At 42.5% G+C, this 17,137-nt stretch overlaps 1 protein-coding gene across 1 annotated transcript in view; it reads left to right on the top strand.

Moving 5' to 3' along the window:
* The window catches only part of RABGAP1 (RAB GTPase activating protein 1), a 116,658-nt gene extending 106,389 nt beyond the window's left edge, over positions 1–10,269 (top strand). The window contains exons 24-26 of the mRNA XM_075260175.1: positions 5,446–5,517; positions 6,026–6,226; positions 8,243–10,269. Coding sequence (XP_075116276.1) covers positions 5,446–5,517; positions 6,026–6,226; positions 8,243–8,365 — 396 coding nt within the window. The 3' untranslated portion in view covers positions 8,366–10,269. The remainder of the gene's footprint in view (positions 1–5,445; positions 5,518–6,025; positions 6,227–8,242) is intronic.
* Positions 10,270–17,137: the final 6,868 nt, after the last annotated feature.

Genomic DNA, 17,137 nt, shown 5'->3' with positions numbered 1-17,137 from the left:
GATTTTAACACAGTTTTGCAGAGTTACAAAACATTCTCTGATGGTGTGACATAATGATGCTCATCCATAATTTAAGATCTCTGTTAAAGGGTTTGTCCAGAATTAGGATTTTATGTCCTTTCATTAGAATAGGCCATAAATATCTGATGGATGTGGGGCCGGCAGCTGACCCCACACTAATCCACTCTGCGGCTTCTTCTGATGTCTGTACTATACACAACTCAGGGCTTGAAGAAGATAGCTCCGGTCCCTGTACAGTGGCCAGGGCCAGTACTGCGGCTAAGCTCCTATTGACTTCAGTGGTAGCTGAGCTGCAGTACCAGTGCCTGACCACTATACAGGGGATGTAGTCACCTGCTTCTGGCCAGTGTTGTGTATAGTACAGGCCTCACAGCAGATCAGTACTGTAGGTCAACTACCCCTCTTGCCAATAGGAGCTTAGCTGCCATATTAGTGTCCGGCCACTATACAGGGACCAGAGTTATCTTTTTCAAGCCCTAAGTTGTGTATTACGGGCCTCAGAAGAAGCCACATACAGTGAATTAGTGGGGGCCAGCTGTCAACCCCCAACTGATCAGATATTAAATGCTTCTAGTACTGGTGTCAGAAGCCGCCCCATACAGCTCATCAGTGTTGGGGCCGGCTCTTAGTTCCCCTGATCAAATATAGGCCATACAATCCTAAATCCCTCTTCAAAGGGGTTGTCCACGACTAGATAATTCTTCCAATATGTCATCAATATCAGATCGTGAGTCTCCAGTGCCCAGCATTCGATCAGCTTTTGGCAGCAGCAGACTGTGCTGGACATAGGCAGAGAATGGAGCCAGAAGCAGATACACACTATCCTGTGGGTAGTGGTCAGGCTTGGTTACTGCAGATCAGCGTCCATAACGTCCACCGATTAGCTGCTGCTAGATCTACACAGTGTACAGTTTTTTAAGCAGACTCCTTCACTATTACAGCTCAACCTTCATTCATTTGAATGGGAGCCAATAGGCAGTATCCTGGAATGGCCAATACACAGTGCACAGAGCTGTCTGCTCCCAACTCTGTAAACTCTGCAGATGCGGTAGCTGATCGGTAGGGGTGCTTTGTGTCTGACCCTACCTATTAGGATAGGCCATCCATATCTAGTCGTGGACAATCCCTACAGTGGATAAATCTAAGCCAAGTCCTGTCTCACTGGACAATGTATACCTTCTGTATTACTGATCAGTTGACAGCAGGAATATAGAGAGCAATGGTTTCTGTCGTCTCCTGGCAGCGCCGCCTGTTACTAGGTACTCCAAAGAAACCTCTCATATAAGGAAATTCATTTCTGCCGATGTAAGCTGTTGACTAATAAAGCTCGGAGGGAGTTATTTTCTGTGCACTCCTGAATACACCAAGCTAGAAATACTCCGATGAAATATAGCGTACAGTCAGATCATATTCTTCCTAAATTGCTGTATGTGTAGTCATGCGTGCATCAGCCGTGGTCAATCGAAGCACCAACTTATGTCAGCAGTCTGAATTGTAGCATGTCAACATTTTCTTAAGTGGGCCATCTGGACATAAACAAAAATATGATTCGGTGACTTCTATAGCGATGGGGAAGTATGATCAGTGCTTTTATAATGGGGAATCGGAAGCTTTGTAGGCGCAGATGTCCCGGCTGTCAATCTATGGACAAAGAATTCGGAAGCAATAAGTCCTTCTTATGGTAAATCTCTTAACTCTAAAATCCCAAAACAACACTTACATGGAAAGCCGCATAATAAGCCTGAGCTGTAACAGCGGCATAATAAGACCGGGCACTGCTGTGAATAGAGGCGAATAAGTGCACCCAAAGTGATGCTTGTACATCAGATCTGTGAGTGATGCTGAGCATGTGATGGGCAGGCTACAGTATCAGGGCCTATACGCAGATTACTTTAGATAATATGTAGGATCCCCTTAAAGGGCTTGTCCAGTTTCGGCCAATAAGTGTTATTGTTAGTATGTTAAAAAGTTGTACAATTTTCCAATATACGTTCTGCATCAATTCCTCACGGTTTGCTAGAGCTCTGCTTGCTGTCATTCATTCTGTTTATTTGCTGTGGGTAAAAATCAGTCCATGGTCATGTGATGGGCACACAGGTATATGGCTTGTTACATGTCATCAATATCTGAATCATGAGACTCCGACCCCTAGACCCTGCACAGACGAGTTACTTTGGTGGCCTCCTGGCGCCGGAAACTGCTGCAGTGGACGGGGAGAACTTGCCGGATCTCTTATTCACGTAATAGCCCCATCCACTATATACTGTATCAATGGTTCGTGAGAATTGCAGCTCTTTTTGTGTTACTTGAATGTAAGCAGCCTGTATATACTTACCGGGAATAGCTGATCTATGTGGGGTCTGGGTGTCATCCGACTCCCCCATGTCAGATTCTGGATAGGTCGCCATATGGGGCTGGAACAATCCTTTAATTTTGTGAGTAGGGAAATCTAAAACAATGCTTCTATTTTTGAAGAATTCTTATATTGTAGCATTTCCCCCCCCCCCCCAACATGCCTAAAACTTTTGCACACCATTGTTTGTAGGATTGAAAAGCAGTTTTACGTAACATCCGAACCATTTGTCGGTGCAGCGCTGCGCTGGAGACCAGGCTTTATTCACCAAGTGACTATGAAATGAGAAGTTAGAATTTGCAGCGGGGTGTGAATAGTTCTGTACTGAGCTGCGGCGCTCTCACTGCGCCATCTGAATGCCGGTCACAAAGGAGCGCGGCTCTCCGGCACTGCCACCTGCTGCACCTGTTGTTAGGTAACGGGCAGAACATATTCAGCACTGCCTTACAATCTCAGATAATGACAAATTATTCAACAGGGAATCTGAGGCCTTAGCAACTATCTAGAAAGTCTATGCCACGGTCTCGGGTATCTCTGGCAGCCCTGTAGAAATTCATGGGGTGCTAGCGTGTTTGTCACTCCATGCCTACAGGGGACCTGGGACTTGTATATGAGCAAGGTGGCAAGTTATTGTCCGTTTTCTGGTGTACAAGGCAGGTTCTTGCACAAAAATGTAGGATTTTTTGTCTGCTGGAAAAAAACAGACTTCTGACAGATTGGGTGTAAATGGACACAAGATAGAATCCCATTGAAGTGAATGGAAATTTTAACCGATTTCTGACAGTTCAGCTTATGTCCGTTGCTAAAATTCTGTTTACAGACACTGACGGTCACCAACGGTAGTATGAACTTGGATGTTAAGGTCAACGGATACCTCGGGATGCAAGACGTTAGAGTGGAGGGAGCTCTCTCTGTCATTCCTTCAGTCCCCAATCCACTATGATCATGGGGTGCTGAGGGATTGCCGTGGCAGACAGAGGCCTAACCATGATTTTCCGGTTTGCCCTCTATAGGTGGCTGTGTGGGTATGATACGCTGGCTGACAGGTACAGAAGTATTGGACTGTACTAGAAGAGTTTGGATGTTTAGTTTCCCTAGTAAGATATCAGAAGAAGTTTAATCAAAACATAACAAAAAAAAAAAAAAAATCCCAAATTTATAGTAACGTCACATGACTGTTGACATCAGCTGGGGAACCAGTAGACTGCAGCTGCTGACCCCCGGAGGTAAGTACATTTATTTGTGTGTATTGGCCACATTTGCAGCACCATTACTCAGAGGCTGGGTTTTTTTTTCCCCCAGAATATTTAGTATTTTTTAGTGGCACCTGCTGAGCACGTGGGTGAATATAGACTGGCTCTATAAGGAGATGTATTCCATGGACGGAGCTGCCGTTCCTTATTCAGAATCGAACATAGAACATAGCCACCCACCAGTTAACCAATTTTTCTATGGGGCACAGCCGGATGTGATGTGCTGTGCGTGTTTACTGCAGACATTTGTGTTCTTTGTGGGTGATGAAAACATTCATTATTCATAGGGAAACTTAAACAGAGTACGCCAGAAAAAGCTCAAATAGAGGAGCCGGGCAAAGTAGTGTCCAGAAATAACCCATGTGGTCGGGATCGCTCATAAATAAGTCAGGGCTCCCACTGATGTCACTTATTCATAGTAAATGGGCTGCCTGCTGGATACGGCTGCTCACTGTCCTTCTGGTTCTTGTTTATGTTCTTTACATGTATCGTTGTCTGTAGTCTTTGTAGTTATTGGAGCAATTTACATCACTATTTTATAGACTCACAATTCATTTTACACTACGTTTGGTATAATTATTAGCCATGAAGTTGCATACATCTGGGATATAATCCCACTGCAAATCTTTTTTTTTATTTTTTTGTGCTTAACTTTATGCTTCCAACATTGTGTGGAATAATCTGTTATATCAGTTTTCATTGGCGATAAAATAGGCATCATTGTAAATCCCAGATTTCTACATCCCATATTTAGGCCTGATTCACCCACCTTTCTGCCCATTGAACATGAATATAGTTTGCCCAGCTGTATATTTGTTATTCTTAGAGAGACTTTACCTTATAATAATAATAATACATTTTATTTCTATAGCGCCAACATATTCCGCAGCGCTGTACAATTTGTAGGGTTCAAATACAGACAGAAAGAAAGATACATAACAAAGAAAGTCATTTCACACGCTGGGACTGAGGGCCCTGCTCGCAAGAGCTTACAATCTGTGAGGTAGAGGGGGTGACACAAGAGGTAGGAGGGGCGGCATTGCTTATTGTCAGACAATTTTGTAATAGAGGTTACTTTATGAGCTGTCACCAGTCGTGTCCTGTAACATGTGGATAGTTCCTGGACATATAAAGTTAGCCTGAAATGGCATCATATCATGTGGGGTAATGTGGGAGCGGGGACAGAGGAGGGTTACATTTTGGGGATTCTAATTACAGTAGGGAAGGGTTTACATTAGACATTGTGATAGGCCTGTCTGAAAAGATGTGTCTTTAGTTTGCGTTTGAAACTGTAGAAATTGGGAGTTAATCTGATTGTCCAGGGTAGAGCATTCCAGAGAAGTGGTGCAACACAAGCAAGAAATAAACTTGCACACTATGTTTGTGGAACAGTCTTGTAGAAACCCTGCAATGAACTTATGGCTAAATTTCCTGCTGATAACTCTCAATTTTGGCTAGTAAGTTGTTGAAGTAGTTGAAGGTTTTTGAAAAATTTTGGTGTTACGTTGCAGATTAGATAAAGGAGTGGGGGGGAGGGGGAGGCTCCTGCTGCAGCTAGCTGTCTTACAGCACAAGACAGAATTGTGGGGAAGAGGATGGAGATATGGCCGACCTCCTTGGATGCATTTAATCATTATATCCATATATATTTACACACATATGTCCCTTCCTTTGGATTGCATTATAGGGCCAAATAGGATGGGAGGAAATGGCTGTCTTTGTGTATTTTCTCTGTTTACTGGTCCTTTAACTGTTTGGTACTTTGGATAATACATGGAAATCCCTTGTCCGCTAAGTCCTACTTTTGTTCATTTGCAGATATGTTCTCAGCTGAGTGATCGACTAGAGAAGCAGCAGTCTGCAAACAAAGCTGAAATTGAGAAAATCCGGGTAAGTTCAGACTGACTGAACCATGGGACATGACATTCAGATATTAGACCATTTCATTGTGTGCATTTTCCTAATGTACGTTCATTATTATAATTGCTTCGGCATCATTAGAACTTACTGCAGCTTGTTAAATAGCTAGACAGTGTTTACAGCTCTGTGTATACACGTGTATACGAGCCCGGTGTAGTCTGTGTATGGAGTCTGGGCACTTGTGGAGAGTCTGACTCACATGTTGCAGACATATATGGCATAATCCAAGGATAAATAGAACTGTAAACCTTACTGATGGAGAGAATGAAGGGGATTGGAGGGGCCTTTTTAGTCCAGGAACAATTCTGAGGAGAATTGGGGAACTCGGCCAGCATGTCACACTTTGGAGTCTATGGACATTCGTGCTCTTGGTCTTTCTAGATTCTGATCTTTAGATGTATGGGTGCGAAAATAAAGTATTACGTCTAATGTATTTATCACAATTTCCCATAATGCTTTGCTATCTTCAACCACTTAGCAAAAGGTAGAAGGTTGTGAACGCTGCAGAGAGTTCTTCAACACAGAAGGCAGAGTGAAGTTGGTCAGCACTAACAAGGAGAACTCCTCCGAGGAGGATACCGATGAAGAGAAGGAGACTCTAAAGAACCAACTACGAGAAATGGAACTAGAACTGGCTCAAACGAAGCTTCAGCTGGTAGAGGCAGAGTGTAAGATCCAGGTAAATAGTCTAGGAGGAATCCTAGTAATAACATTAAGGCTAACAATCTCTATTCATTCGGGAAATTAAAGGGGTTTTCTAGTCCCCAAATGGATTATTTATACTGATGACCTAGGTGATCAGTATATAATCCGTGAGGAGGGAGCAACATCCGGACCCTTCACAGATCAGCTGTTCCCACAGTCTCCAGGTATCAGAATCTTGTTCAGTGGATGGGGAGTGCATGCAAGCTGCTCCTATTCTACTAATGGGATTGGAGCTGGAGCCGTCCATTGTATAGCTGTTGTTCCAGGTAATTTTAACACCGGACCTTTTAATTGAATAGGAGAATCCTCCACATGCTCCCCATCCACTACACCCAGCACCTGCTGAAACAGCTCATCTGTACCCAGTTGTCAGAACCCCATGGATTATATACTGATGACCTATGCTGTGGATAGGTCATCATTTTGGAAAACTCATATTTTCAGAGTAGTGCCTACTATTTAATAGCTGGCAACACTCAAAGATTTGTAGGGCACTGCCATGGAATCAAAAGTTTCTGGAGTTCCTGTCTTTATGCCATTTTATTGCATATAGACATGACATCTGAGACTACATCTAAGAATTAAAAGCCGAACAGTATGAGCAGATCCTGTTCTGGTTGATTTGAAGCTTTCCTTGTATTACATGGATGGTTATTCATATGAATAGCCACCATGCCATTCTCCAGTTTCCCTGCAGGTGAAGTGCCTATCTGGATGCGCTTTCTCTGGCAAAATCATCTCCGCTAGGAATATTAGCTGATCAGCCTAGGACAACTACAACTCCTAGCATGCACAAGTCACATCTCTGGAAGTTTGAAGAATTGCCTGCTGGGAAGTATAGTGTCATAAGAAAAGTCTCTGATCCCTAGCCTAGGGGGATGTGTCTTATAGGGGTTGCATATGATGGGGCAGATTGCCGTCAGATCCATCTTTCTTGTTTATTGGGCTATTCTTTTTATTGTTAGTGTAAGCTCTGCAGAGTTGATATTCACACTTTAAAGGGGCTCTATCACCAGATTTACGGGTTATGAGCTAAAGATATGCCTGAATAGCCTTTAAAAAAGCTATTCAGGTGCTGCTATTAGTTTGTAAAAAAAAAAAGGCCTCCCCGTTTTTGTTAATTACTTTGGTAATTGATATGAAAATGAGCTTGATCGTGCACTTCTGGATGCCCACCGCATCCTCCAAGCCCTCCTCCTCCTGCTTATTCACGGCGGTTTCTATTGAAAGCACATGTGTGCACAGTAGCGCTCCCTCCAGCGTGCTACTGTGCACACTCCAGTGCCATTTTCCCATAGAGAACACTGCGAGCTGGAGCATGCGCAGTAGCGCGCCGGAGGGAACGCTACTGCACACGCACCTGCTTTCAATAGAAACCGCCGTGAATAAGCAGGAGGAGGAGGGCTTGGAGGCAGTGGTGGGCGTCCAGAAGCTATGACGCTAAGGGGTGCACGGAACGCCCACTGTGCGCGATCAAGCTCATTTACATATTGATTACCAAAGTAATTAACAAAAATGGGGGGGGGGGGTGTTTTTACTAATTAATAGCAGCACCTGAATAGCCTTTTTAAAGGCTATTCAGGCATACCTTTAGCTCATAACCCATATATCTGGTGATAGAGCCCCTTAAGGGGCGGTTCCAGTTTTTATATTTTTACTGCATAATGAGGCTTAATGTAACAAATACTGTATCCTTACCTCTCCATTCTGACGGATCAAGTGGGGGCTCCATTCGGGTCCCTGCTCTTTGTTTACAGTCTGCCTGAACACAAGCGTGTCACCAGTCAGTGTCTCAGTGCTGAATCCACATTTCAACAGGACATCACTGCTCAGCCACCAATTGCATGACTCTCTGTGCGGGCCAATCCTTTCCCAGCCAAGCTTGTGTGTGTTTAGTAGTTGGGAAAAGATGCTGCTAGACAAATGTTTGTCGTCTTCATTGTGCTCCGCTTTGGCGTCTTCTAATGTGTTTTATATGGTTCTTTTTCAGGATCTGGAGCACCATCTTGGTCTTGCCTTAAATGAAGTGCAAGCAGCAAAGAAGACTTGGTTCAATAGGACCATCAGCTCCATAAAAACAGCCACTGGTGTGCAAGGAAAAGAGACCTCTTAACCCCCAGCTCTTGTAAAAATAATTAAGTCTTTCTGAAAACATGATACCTTCTGTTGCCTTCCTTGGCCAGATATTTTGGTTTGCCTATATGTAAGAGGACCAGGAGTGCAGCATGGCTGGATGGTAGTAAGTCAGTGCTTGACAGATAAATGTACGATCAGACATCTCCGGCCCCCTCTTAACACCTCCAGAGATCACGTATTAAGAATCATGTAACAAACTCAAAGCGAAGGGTCAAGAGAGAAAAACCTAGCTTTCCATAATTTACGTACTATGGGTTCCATATTGCTCTTTTTAAATGTTCAATGAATTTTTAAGATAAATCCTGAAGTCGTGAGGAACCATTAGACCCATTTCCATATACATGACATTTGTGAAGCCACTGAGCACACTAAGGGGACTTGTACGTTGTGGAATCATGAGCTGATCCGTCAGTGCTCGGCCATTAAGTGAGGGGTCCTAATGTATCCTGACTTAATACAGTTAATACCCAAATTAATTTGTTAGGTTTCACACTATGACAACACATGCTTTTTTTTTGTTCTTACATCCTAAGATGGTGTTTTTAATAGTTATAGCCTAATGGTCTTAAACTGCATTGAGGATTACTGTATTTTGAGCTGCTGTAGGTCTAACACAAAGGTAACACGCCTGAAACGAGAAAAGCTCAGCCCAGGTATTAAAATTTATGTCCACGTCTTAACGCCAAGATGCTTCCCCATTGCGGAAGTGTAGAGGTTACTGGTTGAGTTCACGTTAGATCGAAATATCTGATACCGACAAAAATGGGCCTCTCGTGCCGACCTCATGTCCAGAGCAGTTGACTGTTATCTCTGTCCCCACCTTCATGCTGAGATGTTAATATGTTGTCCTCTTTCTGGTGGCCAATGCCAGTCTGCAGCCACAAAGCACTGTCTAGCTGCACAGTGTGTTATGTGTTGCACACACACGCTCTCGGAGATAATCCACAGGTGCCGAAGAAGGTCACTAAGATGCAGTCAGATGTCTTGAGATTGCCTGTTCTCCTCCAGGCGAATTACAGCACTGAACGGGGGCTCTTGTGCTCTGCTTTCTTTGACTTCCCCGGGTTAAAGCACTTGTCTCTGTCTTTCTGGCGATTGTTAGTTTGTTCATTTCAGTTCTCACGCCTCACAGCTATCGTTATAGAACGTGTATTTAACTCGTTGATCCGTTAACTCTTGTCTTGTCTGAGGCCCTTGATTCATCGGACGGCAATTCATTGGATGCCTCAAAAGGAGAAAAGCGACTTCTAAGTTCTGGAGCCATGTATGGACTTTTTCCGGAGAAAGATCCCGAACACAAGACTCCTTATTCCATCTCCAGCAACTATGGGAAGATTGGTCTTTACCTATTTGTATCCCGCTTAAGAGGCTTTCTGAAATTGCTCCACTTCTAGGGCTAGTATACGGCAGTATGAGATCTGCACTTTAGGTGCTAAACACAAAGCACGTATCATTCCTTTGGAGTTACGATGTCGTGTAGAATTCAGACGTAGAATGGCAGTTTTGCACCTTGTTCCTTTTTTATTTATACTTTACGTTTTGCTCGCAGTTGTCGCATCAGTGATAAAGTTGTTAAAGTGTAAGCAGGTTACACTAAGAGGCACTGGTTTGTGTATATATACAGTATATAAAAAGTTTGGTTTATTTTGTATATCTACTTTTTTCTTAGTTCCTGTACTAACGCTAGCTACTGTCAAAGTTATATATCTGAAACATAACATGAACTGCTACAGATTTTTTTCCCATGTCCGCTACAAATGTCCTCCATGGTTTTAAACATAAGAAGATTGCTGTTCTTACCTTGAACGTGTGCTAATAGTGCTGGTGTAGGTGCGGTGTGTAAACCCAATGAACTAAAATATAAAGTACTATTAAATTTCACTACTGAGCACTGGATTTCATTGCACGTAACACAGCATCACAGTGTGACTCTATGGGAAGTGGTAATCCATACACACAAGTGACTATTAAATAGCATTCACCATTTAACTTTGATGTGTTCCTAGCAAATTCCAAGATGGAACGTTCTTACAATATATTAAAGGATTCCTTTGCGGACTTTCTGCTTCAATTGTTCCTATACAGAGAGAATACAGCGTTTCCGGAGGTGATGTCTGTGGGGCCCTGCCCTTAAAAAGGACTTTTCACTACCTCCAGCTCTTAGTAACCTCTAATAGATTTCTCTTCACAGATTCCAGGGCAGTTGGATTTTTTTTCTCCACCCCCAGCAGCCAGTGCAGGTAGTTTTGGTGCCTATTAGTTAGACTCTGTACTGTCAGATGGGCAATGTCAAGGAGGAGCAGGCAAAGGGGTGGGATTCTGAGCTCTGACACTGGTTATCGCTCCGATTGGATAGTTTTACAGTTCAGGATCTCGCCCCCTGGCCTGGCCTGATTCTGGTACCACGCACTTGACAGGATAGAAGCCAGTTAACATATCAGACACCAAAACTGCTCAGGAATGGAAGGGGCTAGAGAAAAATTCCATCGACGCCAGAATCCGTGGAGAGGCGCCTATTAAAGGATGTGGAGTGGTGGAGTGGTTAGAAAAACGCATTCTTACTCTCCTGTATCCTTTCCTGCACTGGGCTGGCCGGCACCGATCTGTTTGTATACAGAGCCTCTGCAGTGGTGACTAGAGATGAGCGAACACTGTTTGGATCAGCCGTTCCGAACAGCTCGCTCCCATAGAAATGAATGGAAGCAGCTGGCCCGTACACTTTTGCCAGCGGCCGGTCGCTTAACCCCCCGCATGCCGGCTACGTCCATTCATTTCTATGGGAGCGTGCTGTTCGGAACGGCTGTTCCGAACAGTGTTCGCTCATCTCTAATGGTGACATCACATTGATAGGTCCGCTTCTGTCAGTCTTTGCTTTCACCTGCTGGTGAGGTGATGTCACTGATACAGCTTCTCAATATACATACAGAATGTCAGCGGTGCAGGGACGCAGGGGAAGATGCAGATTAGTGGGATCCTGGACAACCCCTTTAAGTAACTTTCAGCAAAGCATTATGCTACAGTACTAATCTGACCCTGGATTACAATCTGCATTATAATCTGGAGCTACATTTCTTTACATTGCTTGTCAGTGTAAATGGTCGACAATATTAACAGATCCTTTGGCATTCCTCACAGCTTATTTGTGATCCTGTGTTTCATACTTTCCAGAATACAGATGACCAGAGTAAGCAGGCATTGAATTAATAAGGAATGTGAAAACTCTGAAGCCCGTGGCTCTGGATTATAATACAATGTGTAACTCAGGCCCAGTTTGCAGTATATTTTTCCAGGTTATTTGGCTTTTGCATAGATTAATTCTATTAAAGCTTTAGTAGATCTGTACAATCCTACTCAGAGGGTGTACTTTTATATTTTAAAGGGACGTCGATATAATATATTCAATGCTTTATCTATGCAGTTGTAAAGCACTTTATTGTAGGCTTGAAAGACAACGGGAGAGATTTAACCATGAATTAATTTTTTAAGTCCGTTTTGCTGCACCCTGCCTTGCTTTTATTGCGTAAAATGTGGTTTTTTGGGGGGCCTTAGACTAAGGCCCCACGTAGCGAAACGCAGAAAAAAACCACAGCGGATACTCATCACGTTTTTATCCGGAGCTATTTCAATTGCATTTTAGAGTTTTGCTCTGCGGACTTTCTGACTTATTATACCTATACAAAAAACGCCAGTGTTTCCGCAGGTATATCTATATATATATATATATATATATATATTCTTTATGTAGTTTGTGAGCCCCACATAGAGCTCACAATGTACATTTTTCCCCTATCAGTATGTCTTTGGAATATGGGATGGAAATCCGTGCAAACATGGGGAAAACATACAAACTCCTTGCAGATGGTTTTTTGCCCTTGGCGGGATTTGAACACCAGGACTCCAGCGCTGCAAGGCTGCAGTGCTAACCACTGAGCCACCGTGTGGCCCCCTCCACAGGTATATTTGAGTTTTTCCTGTATTGTGGGGATGGGATTACCCAGAATCCCCTTCACGTTGCAGGATCTGTAAACCATTGGTTTTCACAAACTAAGGCAGGAGCTTTACAGAGGTTTCTACTTTTTCACTTTTGTAAAAATGTCACAATTATTAAATTCAACCTTATTGCTCGTCTTGCTGAAAACTGTTACTTTTCTAAAGAGGGAAGAGTGTCATAAAATAAAATAAAAACAAGGTTTTTTTTTAATGCATAAAACAAGTGTTCCAAAATATGGCTTTTGCAAAACTTAAAAAAAAAATATATATATATATATATATATATATATAGAATAGAGATATCACTCACATAACCAGGTATATAATGTATAGTCTCTTTTCTGTGGATTTAGTTGATACTTGATATGAGAATTTCATTAACCCTTGCTAATTTAAAGTAGTTTTTCGTCCCCAAATTCATTCTTGATACTGATAGGCTATCCACAGGGGAGGCCAGCAGTATCTAATATGTGGGATCTGATGCTCATACACCTCACAGATTCACTGTTCCAGGTGTTGGGACCTACAGCAGTGGACCGAGAGCAGAAGTGTTCCTCAGCGTTATGACCGGGCTGCAGCTCTGCCCCTATTACAGTGCAGCCGGTGGCACTAAGGCTCCGATCACACAATGGTAGTTTTCATCAGCAATTGCAGGTCGTCAATTGTGGATGAAAGTTCAGACCCATTCCTTTCTATGGGCCTATACACATAGCCGTAGTTTTTGCAGCTGTGTGTCTGGACAGTTGTGAAGAGTCCTATACCTGTCCGTATTTGTGGCTCGGTCCACTGATTACAATATGATTGTATACACCATTTCCACTGACCCATACACTGCACACTGTTTTGTGCATGAGGCCTTGGATCAACAGATCTGTGCAGAGTCTGGTTGTCGGACCCCTACAGATCAGATACTGGTCACCTATTTTAAATGCATTTGGGACCAGAAAAGCATTTATGTATTTTGTATGTTTTGGCCCCATCACTGGTACTTAGTCCTTCTTGTATTTGTGTGATGTTACTTCATCCACAGACAACCATTGTAACATGAAATATTATACCTTGCCGTATTGTAATGGGATGTGCTAATGATGGATGATGAAGCCAAAAATGTCAACCAAAAATAAGAAGAAATTGAGATTAAATAACCAATTAGTGCTAAAACTAATATATATATATATATAAGTCCTGACATAATGGGGTCAGTAAGCTACGGAAGTACGCTGCGGGAAGCTATAAATGACTTTCTATATAGAGGACAGGAGCATCTTCAGGATCCTGTACAGTGTGCCAGGAAAATAACATGGATCCTCCTCCACCTGGTGTCCAGAGGAGCCGCTCAATGTGACGCAGGTAAAACCGTACACAATATGTATATGGTAATGGGTTCACTTGATCTAGATTTAAGGCCATAAGCACACAAACTTGTTGCAGTGTTCTGTGTTCTGGCCTCATTTCTTATACTAACAGAGCTGTGTGAATTAAACTCAATGCATCATAGTGATCTATGAAGACTGAGCGGCCGTATCACTACAGTACTGGACTCACAGCTTTATGTTAGTTCAGTACTGTTGGTATCCAGCCATTCGGGGCCTGACTACGTTGTAACATGCTATGATGCAGTGAGATTTATTTTACACAGCCTTCCCAGATGGAAAAGTTAGGTGTGTATGGCCTAACCTATTTCAATGGTGTCTTTTTAAAGATATATGAAAGATATATATCCTGTATCCATGGGATTCTGATTGGTGGGGGTCTGACCTCTGAGAGCCCCCACCAATCCTGAGCACGGCAGGTTGTTTTACTCCTGTTTTTTGAATGCAGAACTACCCCCACCCCTACCAAAGAGAGCCATGTGCGGTACTTTAGCTATTTTTGGTGTTCTTATTGAAGTGAATTCATAACAGGGGTAGAATACTCCTGATTCTGTGGTCAGACCCCAACTGATCGCCATGTTACCCTCTACTTTTTGGATGGAGGATAAATATTTTTGGTGGCATTACCCCCTTAATAGGAAGTAGATTACTGTTAGTTACAGAGATTTTTAGCCATGGTGGATGGTCATTCCTGGTAGGAAAACTAAGTCATTGGGTTGTTAACCCTTTGAACTAAAAGTATTGCAGATGTAGCTGTTGGCGCAGAACAAAGGTCCATCATCGACTCAAGAGACTTTGTAGTTTATTGTAGAGTTGAAGAACCGTTCTTTGGATCACAAACTGGGCTTAAAAGAATCCTTGGTAAGAAAACACTTACAGTCCTATGAAAAAGTTTGGGCACCCCTATTAATCTTAATCATTTTTAGTTCTAAATATTTTGGTGTTTATAACAGCCATTTCAGTTTGATATATCTAATAACTGATGGACACAGTAATATTTCAGGATTGAAATGAGGTTTATTGTACTAACAGAAAATGTGCAATATGCATTAAACCAAAATTTGACCGGTGCAAAAGTATGGGCACCTCAACAGAAAAGTGACATTAATATTTAGTAGATCCTCCTTTTGCAAAGATAACAGCCTCTAGTCGCTTCCTGTAGCTTTTAATCAGTTCCTGGATCCTGGATAAAGGTATTTTGGACAAACAATTCAAGTTCAGTTAAGTTAGATGGTCGCCGAGCATGGACAGCCCGCTTCAAATCATCCCACAGATGTTCAATGATATTCAGGTCTGGGGACTGGGATGGCCATTCCAGAACATTGTAATTGTTCCTCTGCATGAATGCCTGAGGATTTGGAGCGGTGTTTTGGATCATTGTCTTGCTGAAATATCCATCCCCGGCGTAACTTCAACTTCGTCACTGATTCTTGAACATTATTCTCAAGAATCTGCTGATACTGAGTGGAATCCATGCGACTCTCAACTTTAACAAGATTCCCGATGCCGGCATTGGCCCCACACCCCAAAGCATGATGGAACCTCCACCAAATTTTACAGTGGGTAGCATGTGTTTTTCTTGGAATGCTGTTTCTTTTTGGACGCCATGCATAACGCCTTTTTTTTTTATAACCAAACAACTCAATTTTTGTTTCCAAAATGAAGCTGCCTTGTCCAAATGTGCTTTTTCATACCTCAGGCAACTCTATTTGTGGCGTACGTGCAGAAACGGCTTCTTTCTCATCACTCTCCCATACAGCTTCTATTTGTGCAAAGTGCGCTGTATAGTTGACCGATGCACAGTGACACCATCTGCAGCAAGATGATGCTGCAGCTCTTTGGAGGTGGTCTGTGGATTGTCCTTGACTGTTCTCATCATTCTTCTTCTCTGCCTTTCTGATATTTTTCTTGGCCTGCCACTTCTGGGCTTAACAAGAACTGTCCCTGTGGTCTTCCATTTCCTTACTATGTTCCTCACAGTGGAAACTGACAGGTTAAATCTCTGAGACAACTTTTTGTATCCTTCCCCTGAACAACTATGTTGAACAATCTTTGTTTTCAGATCATTTGAGAGTTGTTTTGAGTAGCCCATGATGCCACTCTTCAGAGGAGATTCAAATAGGAGATCAACTTGCAATTGGCCACCTTAAATACCTTTTCTTATGATTGGATACATCTGGCTATGAAGTTCAAAGCTCACTGAGGTTACAAAACCAATTTTGTGCTTCAGTAAGTCAGTAAAAAGTAGTTAGAGGAATTCAAATCAATAAAATGATAAGGGTGCCCATACTTTTGCACCGGTCAAATTTTAGTTTAATGCCTATTGCACATTTTCTGTTAGTACAATAAACCTCATTTCAATCCTGAAATATTACTGTGTCCATCAGTTATTAGATATATCAAACTGAAATGGCTGTTGCAAACACCAAAATATTTAGATTAATAGGGTGCCCAAACTTTTTCATAGGACTGTATATACACAAGGTTATAGCTGAAAGTAATGAATGTCTGCCATATTGTGAGAACTAAACATAGGCAAGTAAAACATATGGCTATATTAGTGCTACAGGACAAATCCCATAGAAATAATTAAAATCTAGTTGTAGAGAACTCATAAGTAAGAAATATAGAGATTAGGGTTGAGTGATCGTGTTCGTAAAAGATCGGATTCTGATCGGCAATCGAGAAAATTTCACGATCGCGATCAGAAGTCCGAACACGATCTTTATAGGTGGGATCGAGATCGGTAGTATTTCCCACAATGCTTTGCTTAGCCTTCACACTGAGTATATAGTGTATACTCAGTGTGAAGGCTCCGCTGCGGTTCCATAGGAATGAATGGAAGCAGCCGGCACACAGCCTTAACCCCCTGCGCGCCGGCTGCCTCCATTCATTCTAATGGGAGACTAAAGTAACATCTCTAGTAGCTACTTACCTCCAAAGATGGCTGCTCTGGTGTTCTAATTCGCCTCGCTGCCGCTCCACGCTGCTCTTCTTGCCTCGCTGCCCCGCCTCCCAGATTAGTGTTTAAAGAGCTAGGAAGTCTGCAAATAATATGGAATACATGAATTCACCTAGAAGAAACCAATATACAAGTCTGCAGATCCACAGGGATCCGGAAGTAAATGACATTATTCATTTTTACTCCTATAACATGCCCATTTCTATCTTTTTATTTTTAATAACCGCATGACTCCATTCCAGATTCTTGTATAACATCTCTAGTCATAGTCATTCCCATTGGCTGCCACGATCTGACAGCAAGGACATGATGACTAATACAAAGCTATTCAAACTGCTATTCATGTTGAAAGGTTTGTATGTATTTTAAGATGTTATTTTTATATAATTCATCCGTCAGTAAAAAATGTAAGACTGGAATATTT

The sequence above is a fragment of the Leptodactylus fuscus genome, chromosome 11 (genome assembly GCF_031893055.1).
Source record: "Leptodactylus fuscus isolate aLepFus1 chromosome 11, aLepFus1.hap2, whole genome shotgun sequence".
In the NCBI taxonomy this organism is placed as follows: Eukaryota; Metazoa; Chordata; class Amphibia; order Anura; family Leptodactylidae; genus Leptodactylus; species Leptodactylus fuscus.
Note: the sequence above shows the minus strand (reverse complement) of the source record. Positions and strands in the feature narration are given on the sequence as shown.